Source organism: Paroedura picta, chromosome 6 (genome assembly GCF_049243985.1).
Source record: "Paroedura picta isolate Pp20150507F chromosome 6, Ppicta_v3.0, whole genome shotgun sequence".
Taxonomy (NCBI): Eukaryota; Metazoa; Chordata; class Lepidosauria; order Squamata; family Gekkonidae; genus Paroedura; species Paroedura picta.
Window position 1 is genome coordinate 16,940,725 of NC_135374.1, and position 13,042 is coordinate 16,953,766.

General features: G+C 41.7%; 1 protein-coding gene across 2 annotated transcripts in view; it reads left to right on the forward strand.

Annotated features, from left to right (window-relative positions):
• Positions 1 to 13,042, forward strand: part of DYNC2H1 (dynein cytoplasmic 2 heavy chain 1) — a 184,802-nt gene that overhangs the window by 118,430 nt on the left and 53,330 nt on the right. For both annotated transcript variants that reach the window (XM_077341542.1, XM_077341543.1), the window contains exons 75-82: positions 1,037 to 1,109; positions 2,929 to 3,089; positions 4,118 to 4,243; positions 6,389 to 6,499; positions 6,583 to 6,738; positions 7,245 to 7,320; positions 8,222 to 8,433; positions 9,977 to 10,081. In XM_077341542.1, coding sequence (XP_077197657.1) covers positions 1,037 to 1,109; positions 2,929 to 3,089; positions 4,118 to 4,243; positions 6,389 to 6,499; positions 6,583 to 6,738; positions 7,245 to 7,320; positions 8,222 to 8,433; positions 9,977 to 10,081 — 1,020 coding nt within the window. The remainder of the gene's footprint in view (positions 1 to 1,036; positions 1,110 to 2,928; positions 3,090 to 4,117; positions 4,244 to 6,388; positions 6,500 to 6,582; positions 6,739 to 7,244; positions 7,321 to 8,221; positions 8,434 to 9,976; positions 10,082 to 13,042) is intronic.

Below are 13,042 nucleotides of genomic sequence, written 5' to 3' on the forward strand. Positions count from 1 at the left end.
TGATAAAGGACTGGGACTGGAAGTCTTGACTGATTGGATACTGGCCTTAATAGATCAACGGTGCCATCCTAAGGAGAGTTAGTCCCTTCTAAGCCTGTGGACTTCAACTAACATAAGGGTGTAACTCTGTCTGGAATAGCGCTGTAACTGTGGATTAAAAGCTGCCAGTTTTAATCGGATCTTAATTTGAGCTGCCTCTTGTGAAAAGGGCGCTCAGTGTTGATGGCACTGTTCATATTATTTACATACCTTTTTAAATTCAGGCACTGTGCCCAAGAGATCTTTTTAAAGAACATATCATAGGCTTATTTTGTTCAAATTTTGTTCCAGTTTATATGTTGTTGTTATTGTTATATTGTTATATTGATTTTGATATTGATTTTGATAGTGTTCTATGTGAATGTTGAAAAATGTTTTATGTAAACCGCCCAGAGCCGTAGGGAAGGGCGGTATAAAAATATAAATATAAATAAAAATAAATAAATAAAAAAGACATTGTGATCTTTGTTATAAAGGCCTTCAGTTATCTGTATACTGAAACCAGGTCCAACCTTTACTCAAACTGTTGGATATACGGAAGTAATCAGAATACAGGTGTGCCAGTTATGTTTATTTTTGTATGGGTTTTTATAGAAACCTGCAGAAATCCCAGTAGTTGTACAATTGGGCCTACAGTTGTCTGCACATTTATTTGGAAGTAAACCTCATGGAACACAGTGGGACTAACCCGTGTATTAACATCCTTTAGTTTTTATTGTTTGTTACCTAGAATTTAAAACTATAGCAAATACAAGTTTAAAAATAATCTGAGGCTGAAGTGTGTGCTTCCTTTCTGATGCTTGGAAATTATCTTTCAGTACTTCAATGCTCAAAACATGTCCAGAAAGAAACTTTATCATAGCCGGTTGGTATCTTGACATTAAGTTTCATTAGTTAAGACCCTTAGGTCTTTTCAGATAAATGTTTCAGGAAGCATTTGTGTGCTAACCATTTAGCAGTAGTATTTGAAGCCTTTTGTGAATATATTTGTTTGAAGGTCCTTGTGGTCCAAGCCGTCCGGCCAGACAGATTGCAGAGTGCGATGGCTCTTTTTGCGTGTAAAGCTCTGGGTAAGTTGATGTTTTTTTGCAAGATGATATTTAGTAATATCTTGAACTAGATGAGGAATTACATGTACAACTATATATGATCTTTGATCCAGTGGCCAGGAGTGCACAGAGATCTCTTTTTAAAAAATGCAACAAAAAAAGTGACTTGATGAAGGGAGGGAGGGAGTGGGGGGGGGGGGAGCTGGGTTCATCCCTTTCCCTTTTCTTCCCCCCGGCAGATCAGTTCAGTTCTGAAATAAAAGGGCTCCATGCCCATGTGAAATTGCCATGTGTGCCTTCCGCTTAATTGATGCTGTTACTTTTAGTTCCTACTAAGTCTTAACTCCTGTGAATGTCAAATGTGCAGATTTTTTCCCTACTATGCTTGGTTTGTACTGGAAATAGTGTGGGAAGTATCCAGTATACCGACGTCATTATAGTTATTTCAAAAATATAACAGCATTTGATTTGAAACAGAAGTGGACAATCTAGGACAAAGTTCTTCTGTGCTACCCCTGCTGGAATTAAAAGGAAAAATGAGCAGCACTGTAGGCCCTTCAGATTTTTCCCTGCATTTTTCCCTGCACACGGAAAACTCGGTGATATGAATGATGTGTAGAAAATTCAGGCAGGAGACTGCTTGTATTTTTCTCCTAACAGCTTGTGTGCCTATGATGCAGTGCTTGCTTTCTCAGACTATCCTTTGCTACTTTCTGGCCCATTGTTTTATTTCTAGTACTGTTATGTACGGTAACCAGCAAGCTTCATTCCCTTGGGTTTTGGCCCTTAGGTTGCTGCTGCCCTACCAGATAAAACCGAACCTTCTGATGCTCCTTTCTATGGCAGTTAGTGAACTTTTGATGCTCTACCTGGGGCCTCCTGGATCCTGCAGCCAGGACTCCTCTCATGCCCACAAGTCAGAGCATCAGGCTAGAACTTTGTGCAAGATTACTACATTCGTAATAATTTTGAGTCCGTGGTCAAGGGTTGGTGCTGGGTGCGCATTTATTTTAACGTTTACTGATTCGGCACCACTGAGATACAGGAGGCAGTCCTTCTCACTGTTTCACTGCTGTCGTTTCCGTTTAGTTTTCAGGATGGCATAGATCACTCACAGGAAATTAGGCTGAGCTCTCTGTGCTTCTGGGGAAGTCTGGAAATGCTCTTCAGATACACAGCCCAGGGAACTTTGGTTTCATAAAATATTGACAAGTAAATGGTACGGCAGTGTTGCTACTTATCCTGTAATGGCGAACATGAATCTTTTTATGAAGGCTTTTGCCATTGTTAGTGTACACTTGGGGGCTGCTGAGGTTTATAAGCTACACGTGTACATTTTACCATCCTTTCATCATTTGGCCATTAGAAGCGGCCTGATTTTTAGTGCTTGAAGGTTCCAACATTGATCTCTCTTGAAGCTGGGCTTTTTATATGCGCAGGTGCACAATTGAATTATGGTTATTTTTAACTAATATGTTTCCAGCATGGTCACTTTTACCACCAGCTTCTGCGTCAGCAAGAAAATAAGGTCGATATCCATGACAGCATCCGTCCTGTTGTAGTTTACGGTCTGATTTTGCAGTATGATTTTTACATAGCCTGATGTTTTATGTACCGAAGATTTATACTGTTTGAAGTGGAGTCAAGAATTCGGGGAGTTGAAGGAGCTCGACACACTTCAGGGTATTCAGCCCACACATTTTTATTTATTTATTTAAATATTTATGTCCTGGTTTTCTTATACAAATCTCTGCAGCAGGTTTGTAGGAAGAGATGGCTGCCCGCAATCAGTTTTAGTCGCATTCTATGTATTTCTTTGTAAATTTTGGTCCATTTCTAGGGATAAAAGAGTTGTCCCCTCCGCCGCTGAATTTGAAACGGCTGTACAAGGAAACCTTAGAAATTGAACCCATCCTGATTATTATTTCTCCGGGTGCCGATCCTTCTCAAGAACTGCAAGAACTTGCAAGTGCCGAAAGAAATGGGGACTGCTACCATCAGGCAAGCTTCTCACACTCACCAGTTCCAAAACGATCCAGCCAATATTTTGCGTTTGTTGATGCAGAACGTACAGACTCCAGTGTGGGGTAGGGGTTAAGAGCCGACAGACTCTAATCTGGAGAACTGGGTTTGATTCTCCACTCCTCCCCATGCAGCCACCTGGGTGACCCTGGGCTGGCCACAGTTCTCTTAGAGCTGTTCTCACACAGCAGCTCTGTCAGAGCCCTTTCAGTCCTACGTAACTCACAGGAAAAGGTGTTTATAAGCCACTTTGGGACTCCTTCAGGTAGTGAAAAGTGGGGTATAAAAACCAGATATCGTCTTCTGCACTCCCTTTACTTCATGCATATTGGACAAGGGCAAAGCGTGTTGGCTGCAACCTACATCTGTTTGTTCATTATTCATGACGGAACGACCATTATTTACTTTGTCTTAAGTTCAGCAGAGAACATTCCAGTGAAACAGACATATTAAAAACTGGCATGATGAAAGTCAACTTGTAAAGAGTAACCGCATCAGAAGTAACACAGGACGCTCCAACCCCAGAAGCTTCTGAGTTGTGCTGTTGAGATATGTCAACTATGAAGCAATACCACAAGCATCTGGGGCAGGGGTAGTCAGACTGCGGCCCTCCAGATGTCCATGGAATACTGGCAGGAGCTCATGGGAATTGTAGTCCGTGGACATCTGGAGGGCTGCAGTTTGACTACCCCTGCTCTAGAGTTTTGTTCATCTGCTTGCCTCAAAGTCTGGAAGGCACCCATGGAAAGGATACCTTTTCTTAATATTTTTAGGACTATTAAACCACTAGGTATCTTCTGTGGTATAAGCATAGCTGGCACCTGATCTCCATTAACTAGAACAATTCCCGTCTAAGTGTCAGATTCTGTTCAGGTGACCATTGTGCCATCAATGATGTTTTTTGCAACGCCAAACATGGTAGCCTTCCATATCCGAGTGACTCTGCGAGATTCAAAAGAAAATTATTTCCCCCTCGATACATTACAAAAATGCATTGTGTTTCACAGGTGGCCATGGGCCAAGGCCAAGCTGACCTCGCTGTACAGACCCTCAAGGAATGCGCCCGAAATGGAGAATGGCTTTGCTTAAAGAATTTGCATCTTGTGGTGTCATGGCTTCCTGTACTGGAGAAGGTAAAGGATGATGCATAATTCAGAAGCCTTTAGGCTTTGTTCCAAGGAAAGTACGGCTGTAAGAAATGTCAGTGATCTAAGCTGCAGAAGTGGCTGGGCCTGAACTCTGCTCAGCATTGTAAGCTTTGGTTTTGTACGGATTGAACGAAATAAATATTGTGTGCAGGTATTACTGAAGCACTTTGGTCTAATTATTCTTCTGACTCACTGTTTATACAGGCTTTCTTATTTAAAGCCTCACACTCAGCCATTTTTGGCAATAGACGTATCCCTGGTGGCAGGAACGCCATCACTGTTGATAACTCTTACCCAGCATATTTATGTGACAAGCTGCCATAACCAAATATGCTGATCTCCCTCTATTGGAGCATCAGCAGCATCGTGCAGGCAGGTTACCACCAGTTTCGTATAGCCACTGCAAGGGACGTTTATCAAAAAAACTGGTGCATCTTATTTGCATGTGTCTTTCGAAGTTACACTTGCCCTTTATTTTTCTTCTGGAAGTATAAATGTACCAGAGAAAGTAATGGAAATGCCACCAATGGTAAAAGATAAAGGTAAAGGTATCCCCTGTGCAAGCACCAAGTCATGTCTGACCCTTGGGGTGACCCCCTCCAGCGTTTTCATGGCAGACTCAATTCGGGGTGGTTTGCCAGTGCCTTCCCCAGTCATTACCGTTTACCCCCCAGCAAGCTGGGTACTCATTTTACCGACCTCGGAAGGATGGAAGGCTGAGTCAACCTTGAGCCGGCTGCTGGGATCAAACTCCCAGCCTCATGGGCAGAGCTTTCAGACTGCATGTCTGCTGCCTTGCCACTCTGCACCACAAGAGGCTCGATAATTGGGGGTTACCAAGGCGTTAGTGGGTGCAGCTGACTGCAAATTATGACCTTCCCCCATCCACCTGCCTCTTGGGTTTAGCCAAAGAGAAATAGCTTGCCTGAGGGCCAGCCACAACAGCAGCCACTGTTCCCTTCCCACTTCTAGCCTCTTCAAAATGCAGTCAGCAAGCCATCTTTGAAGTTGGTCATCATGTTCCTCAAACCAAAGGGCCCTTAAGGACTCCTTCCCTTTTAGGCTCATGCAAGGAGGCCAGTGATTGCTCCAACTTAAGACTCTCAGCTGGATTTTGTACCCCTGTTAACTGAATTTCCATAGTTTTCAGGGGCTGTCTATTTGTTTTAGTGTGTGCCCAATAGCTGCAATATGAATCGTTACATGTCTTGGAATGTGCTGCAGCTTTTATTGTCATAGTAAGTGATGGAAACATTCTTGAACTTGGCAAGATTCTGATCTGTGCCCAGTATATCTACACCACAGAATTAACTTCCTGCTATTCACAAAGATATGTTGACATGTTGCTTGTAGTATACCATGAATTCTTTGGTCTATTTGCTGCCCTTAATAGATCTTGAGAGTATTTTGAAGCGATATTATTCACCTTTTAAAGAGTTAGTAATCGTAGCAGTTGAACAGCAAAATTGCTCTGAAATGGTTATGAAGGAGTAGCGCTACTGTTTCCACGCATGTATTTCAGTGTGTTAAAAGATTAAACCCGCCTTGTTCAACTTTTTTACTGTTGAGAAACCCCTGAAACGTTCTTCAGGCTTTGAGAAACCCCAGAAGTGGTGCTATCATGCATAGTTGTGTACATGCCCCCCCAGGGCCCCCCACGTCTCACCCTTCCAGGCCCATTATTGGCTATTGGGGGGTGGGACAGGCCGACATGACCATATATATTCATATCACCCAATAAATGTTTAACAAATGTAAAAACTATATTAAAAATTAACTCCCACCTATTCGGGAAAAGCTTCCAGGGTCATCAAGATACCTTAGAGCAGGGGTAGTCAAACTGCGGCCCTCCAGATGTCCATGGACTACAATTCCCAGGAGCCCCCTGCCAGCAAATGCTGGCAGGGGGCTCCTGGGAATTGTAGTCCATGGACATCTGGAGGGCCGCAGTTTGACTACCCCTGCCATAGAGTTTCATGAAACCCTGGTTGAGAAAGCCTGTATTAAACTATTGGCAAAGGTTTTCAGGTAGGAATACGACATCAAAATGCTTGTGTCGCTTTACATGCTTTATCTTTCAGTGGCATCAGATATTGAATACAACAGACATCCCTTTTATTTTTACAACAGGAATTGAATACTCTTCAGCCGCAGCCCGGTTTTCGTCTTTGGCTGACTGCCGAAGTCCATCCCAAGTTTTCTCCCATTTTGCTACAGTCAAGTCTGAAGATAACGTATGAGGTAGGATCGCCGAAATGTAACAAAGTGGTATCCTTACCAAAGAGGATGATACTCTTATGCCAAGGATTTCTCTTCTCCCACAGGCACCTCCGGGCCTGAAAAAGAACTTAATGCGAACATATGAATCTTGGACTCCAGAGCAAATGAGCAAAAAGGGGATTGTCTCTCGAGCTCATGCTCTCTTCAGCCTGGCTTGGTTTCATGCTGCATGTCAGGAAAGAAGGAATTACATCCCTCAGGTAAAGAGGAATATTCCGTGCCAGTGTTTGTTTTTTTTGCTCTTGAAGTTCACATAATGATTGTTATCCTTCATATTTATTCCCTTCCATGCCTTTATTAAAATGAATTGTTGAGCCAGCTTGGTGTAGCAGTTAGGAGTGCGGACTTCTAATCTGGCAAGCTGGGTTTGATTCCCTGCTCCCCCACATGCATCCAGCTGGGTGACCTTGGGCTCTCCACAGCCCTGAGAAAGCTGACTATGCAGTAATATCAGGACTTTCTTCACCTCCCTCACAGGATGTCTGTTGTGGGGAGTGGAAAGGGAAGGCAAATGTAAGCCGCTTTGAGACTCCTGGCGGAGAAAAGTGGCATATAAGAACCAACTCTTCTTATTATAAGTATGCAAAAAAATGTGATGTAATAATCGATGTTGTGTTGTAAGAAATGTATATCAGGCAATGCAGACAGGTAGCCCTTTGTTTGATCGAGACTTATGCCTTATCTGCTGCTTTCTTTTCCGCTGCAGGGCTGGACCAAATTTTATGAATTTTCTTTATCAGATCTTCGTGCTGGGTATGACATTATTGACAGACTCTTTGATGGTGAGTCATCATGTCCTCAAGGAACCTTGATTTCACAGTCTGCCTTTGGTTTCCTGAAACCATAAATCATTTCACCGTGGCATAGTCACACTCAACAAAGGATGGAGAATGACGGGTTGCATCAGAACTTTATAACGGAGCATAAACACCATCGATCCAAGAAGCCACATATTATCCGCATGTCCTCAGACTATAGCTAAGATCATTTATGAAAAAGTCTGTGACTACGTGTTAACCATTTATGAAAAAAACCTCTGTATAAGATTTTATATAATATTACTATTCTTTATTAATATCTGGGCCTGTGCTAAGAAAAGCCTTTCACAAACTACAGTTATAATAACCAATTATCGATTCATAAATTGGACCTGATCCCAGAAAGATATATATATATATATAAGAATTAATTATTGGAAGCTCTTAGGTTTGGCCGTTTACAATTTATAGTTCAGTTTCTCAATGTAGCAAGTTTAATGATTTTACTTGAACTTGTCTTGACTTGAATGGTTCTGAATCGTGTCTGAAATAACTGAAAACTATAGAGGGAAAAAGTTCCATGTCTGTTGAATTCGTCTTAACATTCTCTTCTGAGTCCAGAAGCACTTTTAAGACCAACAAATATTTATTCAGGGCATGAAATTTGGAGTGCAAGCACTCTGTTATTTTTGAGCCTACTGGGCATAGTTTATGATGCACATGAAGTCAAAGCAGAGTTAAGCTCTCACTAGGATCCATTATGGAGGCAATGTCACAGTTAAATCAGAATATTGGGTCCTTCTGCTACAGACCAGGAAACTATATTTTCTTGCCACATTATAGGTGGTTTTAATGATAAAATATAACAATCTGCAACTTAGGCATTGTGTCATGTTTTACTAGTTTCATATTTAATAATTTTCAGGCCCCAAAGACTTTCAGTGGGAATTCGTGCATGGTTTATTGGAAAATGCCATATATGGAGGTCGTATAGATAATTACTTCGATATGCGGGTCCTTCGATCCTACCTGGAGCAGTTTTTTAATTCTAAAGTCATTGCTGACTCAAATTTCCGGGCCAAGAAGACGAGCAGATTTCCATATTCCATCTCTCTCCCTAACTCCTGCAATATATTGGTGAGGAAGCTTCCCTTCTTATCAGGCATTCAAGCCAAAATTAATTTTCTTTTTGCTTTATTAAATTGGTAGGTGATCATGCTTCTTGTCGCCTAATTGAAAGCCACCTTGGGTGCTGTTGAAGTAATATGTTGTTACGCCTGCTGTCTTGATCAAAGTTTCTCTCTTGATCAGGTCTGAGAGATGCTCAAAAGCCAATCCTGTAGTGACTCTATCGATAAGGCCATCAAACCCTCAGGCACAACAAAGGTTCTGGCCTGGTGGAACATTCTCCTCAGTGAGATCAGGGCTCTCCAGAGCCTTAAGCAGTTCCAGAGGGCCTGTAAGACAGAGCTGTTCTGCCAGGCCTACAGTTAAGGCCAGGAAAAAACATCGTGCTGGCCTCCCTGCCCAAGAATCCACCTAGCCTTCACCAACTACCTCTCCAGGAGACTTAAAACTGTAAAGGAAGTAATCTGTTCCACTATATATTTCTGGTAAGGCCTTGGAGGAGGAGTGTGTCTCATGGCTTAAGTGGCGCTCAGCACAACACCCACTCAGGGTGGCTGTCCCACCCCTGAGTGCCTCCTCCTTCAGCTGGCTTGCCTGTCTGTCCAGCGGCCAGCCAATCGCCTTTCATCCCCCACCCCTGAACACCCCCTCCTCCTTCCACTCCCTCCGAAGCTCAGAGGCTGCATATCCCTGCCACATGAGAGCTGCCCCTGCCGGTGAGTTTCCTAACAGCTGTCTCAGCCTTTCCAAGTCCTGTGGGGAGGAGGAGGCCATCTGCAGAGTTCTTCCACTCCATCCCCCTAATCTAGTGACCGCTGTATTCCTGAATGCAACGGCCTTGGCCCCTAGTTTTAATATAATTCTAAAATCTAAATTAATTTGTATTGATTGACTTGTTATTTATGTATTAAATATTGTATTGTCATTTCTGTCTGATGTTACCCACCCTGAGTCAACTAGAGATATAAAATAAAATTTATTTATTCACTATTCAGTTGGGCTTAGGGTTTTTTTGGATCAGTAGCTGTTGCATCTAATCTAAATAATATGTACAACCCCCACCGTTTCTTTAGGAGTGTCATTGTGTTTTTCCCACCAGCAACTCCCTGCCATTTTGACTATTAACATATTAGGCAGCTTCACCCTTAGCATGTGGACTCAAAACTAAGTATCACGGAATTCAGTAAGGCTTACGCCCAAGTAAGTGTGCATAGAACTGCAGCTTGGCTGTGTTAATATCAGTTATCTTATTCTTAAGGCTTCTAATTATTTTCCTAGCTCCAAATTATTTTCCAGTTTAAAGATAAAAGGTTATTTTGGTTCAAGGTCGCTTGAGATTTATTCAGCGTTGCCTCTTCTCAGAGCGTATTTAAAATTATTTCTTTATTGGTGCATTTAGAATTCAGTTTGCTAAAACTGTGCTAATTAAAAGATTTCAATCTAGATCTGAAATCTAGTTTGAAAGTTCCATGTTGTTACTCTCTTTTCACTGGATTGTAATTGCTCGGGGATTCTTGCAGTGTATTTCATATTAGTTTTCCTGTCTGCATAGGATTACCGTCAAGTTATTGAAAGCCTTCCAGAAGATGATAAACCTGATTTCTTTGGCCTGCCAGCTAACATTGCACGCTCTTCTCAACGAATGATCAGCTCCCTAGTAAGTTTTGCTTTTCGTTTCTTTCTGCTGATTGTTATTAGAACGTGAATGTGGTCACTGGCTGAAAAAGCGACATCTGTTGACTAATATTCATTTTCCTTTTTTAAAAAATACAGATAATAATTGTACAAATTTGATTGAATCCATGAGAAACTGTCAATGTGAAGGGTTGCTGTTTGTTCCCTTACAGGTAGAGCCAGAAGAAAAAATCTAGAGCAAGACAAAAATAGATAGCACCTTTAAGACCAACAAAGATTTATTCAAGGCACGAGCTTTTGAGTTCAAACACTCGAAAGTTACCTTGAATAAATCTTTGTTGGTCTTAAAGGTGCTATTGGACTCTATTTTTGTTGTGCTACTTCGGACCAACATGGCTACCCACCTGAATCTATCTTTAGAGCAGGGTAACTGGTGGAAGGTGGTGAAGTTCAGAAAAAAGAGGTGACAGCCTTGGAGGGATTGTTTTCAGTCTGTATTGTCTAGGCCAGGAGTAGTCAAACTGCGGCCCTCCAGATGTCAATGGACTACAATTCCCATAAGCCCCTGCCAGCATTCACTGGCAGGGGCTCATGGGAACTGTAGTCCCTGGACATCTGGAGGGCCGCAGTTTGACTACCCCTGGTCTAGGCTGTGCTGCTGCTATACCTGAGAAGGAGGCTTAGGTGCTTCTTCCATAATGAGGCCTGCAGACATCAAAAGAACTATCTCTACTACTTGTTAGAAGAGAAGTATGTCTCTGAATGTTGTGGTGTGGAAATTCACTCTGCTATAGACTTGGGAAGGCTTCATGGGGGGAGGTGTTAATGCGATGAAGAGATTGCTATTGACAAATCTTCAGTTTACAAAGAGTGATAATACAGTTAGTTCACAAAAAGTCCAGTTATCCTGCTGCCACGACGTGTCAGGTACCACTGAGCTAAAAATGTTTCTCTGTTCAACTGCCCCTGATTTCATTGATTTATTAGATAGTGTAGGAGGCACAGTTTGTGTTGATTGAACGCTTTAATGGGCTGTTATTGGCAGCTATCGTGGGGAGTGGAAGGATAAGGACCTATTCCATCGCATGTGAAAGATCCACTCATTGGGGCTTAGTTTATAACCTCAGTCCCCAATTAAATAATATCACCAATCAAACAGCTTCTGTTAAACACTTCACATCTAAAATTAAAATGCTAAACTTTAATCAAATCTGCCTTCTAATTCTCATGTGAGTCATGTTTAATCAGCAGACAGATAAAACAGAAGTAATACCAACTGAGGCAGAGCCATGGTGAGAGAGTTAATATACAAAGAAATCAATCTTTGTTTATTATTTTGCTTGACTCCAGTGAGAAAAGCCAACTCAAAGACACATTTTCTAAATCTAGGCCTTAAATATGCCAAGCAGCTTTATCCCAAACCAAAATACCCATCATGCAAGAGTTACTTGAACACCCTATTAATTAATTAATTAATTAATTAATTGAGGAATAGCAGTTGTAAACTGAGTGATTTGCCAGATAAGAATCCTCAAAGAATGCCCTTCTGAAGTGACTGGACTTGGGTATTCATCAAGCAGATGCCCTTTTGTTAGTAAACAGTTCTCTTAGTAAGCAGGCCATTCAAGGTGTACCTTTAAACAGTGCGCCTTTACACATCACTCATGAAACGGAAGGCCAGCCTCAATGGTTTCTGAACTGTGCTTTTCAATTAACGTTCCACTAGCTGTGAAGATGATCAGAAAGAGAACGCGTGCAGCAGTTCTCCCTCCCCTATTTAGGATTTCTGTGAAATACATTTTATAGTGTATAGAAAATAAATGCCGGGATAATGGTAGGTTGATTCAATTAAGAGCCCAGATGACTTTGGGAAAGGGAGAGCAGGTTTCTTTTTTCCCATCAGATTACTAAAGAATAAGAAAATTGTGTTAGGGAGGGGGTAGAATAGGTATTAGAAAAGGAAGTACTGAACTATTAAAGTTACTAGCACATACCTAATATGGCAATTGATTTTAATTATTTTAAGGATTTTTTTTAATGGTTATCTAGCTATCCTTATTTATCAGGAGCAATATTGATTTTCTGGTCCTTGAGTCCGGTAAATTACTGTTCCGTTTCTGTTTTTGCCATTTGAGAATACCACCTTGAGATTGTATTATCTGAATTGCTAGCCTTGTTGTGCTTGAGGGATAAGCTCTGCTCTGAAAGCTCTGTCTCCTAAGCTCTGAGTTGAGGATGGTAGCATCTTGCCTGTAGTGCACAGACCTGTGAACACAAGGGCAATCACCTAGGTGCCGCACAGCATACAGTCTGTAGCTGATGAACTACATCTTGAACAGTTGGTTTTACTTGTTAAGTACACCTCCAATCAGACTGTAAAATCTGTGAGGGACAGTTTTTCACACAAGGATCTTAGTTCTTTTGTAACAGGCGAGGGGGAACAGTGTTCCAGAGGAGGTCTTTGTTATGAGAATTAGGGTTAAGTATCCTGATTTCATCTCTGGAATATTGGAGGTTATTTATTTATTTATTTTATTAATTATTTTGACTTATTACCCACCGCCCTCATAACTGGCTCGTGGTGGGCTACAACAGTCCGAGTTAAAACCTCATTAAAAACCCTATTAAAACACTTCCGGACAATCATCCAATACAGAACAAAACAGACTCCTAAACAATTAAAAAACATGGCGGTCAACAATCCACTAACCCTCCAAAATCTAATACAGGAATGGGAGGAGGGAGCGCAGATCATATGGCGAGTGCTTATGCTCTTGACATCTTCCTCACCACACCAGCCTCAACCATAGACCTGGCGGAAGAGCTCCGTTTTGCAGGCCCTTTGGAACGCTGCAAATGCCCACAGTTATGGATATGAAACTATCTTCTATCTAGTCTTGTTTAAACCAGTTCAAGCCAGCATGGTATATTTGCCACTGCAGATATTTGAGCAAACCCACAAATATTTCAATAAGTCTTTCAG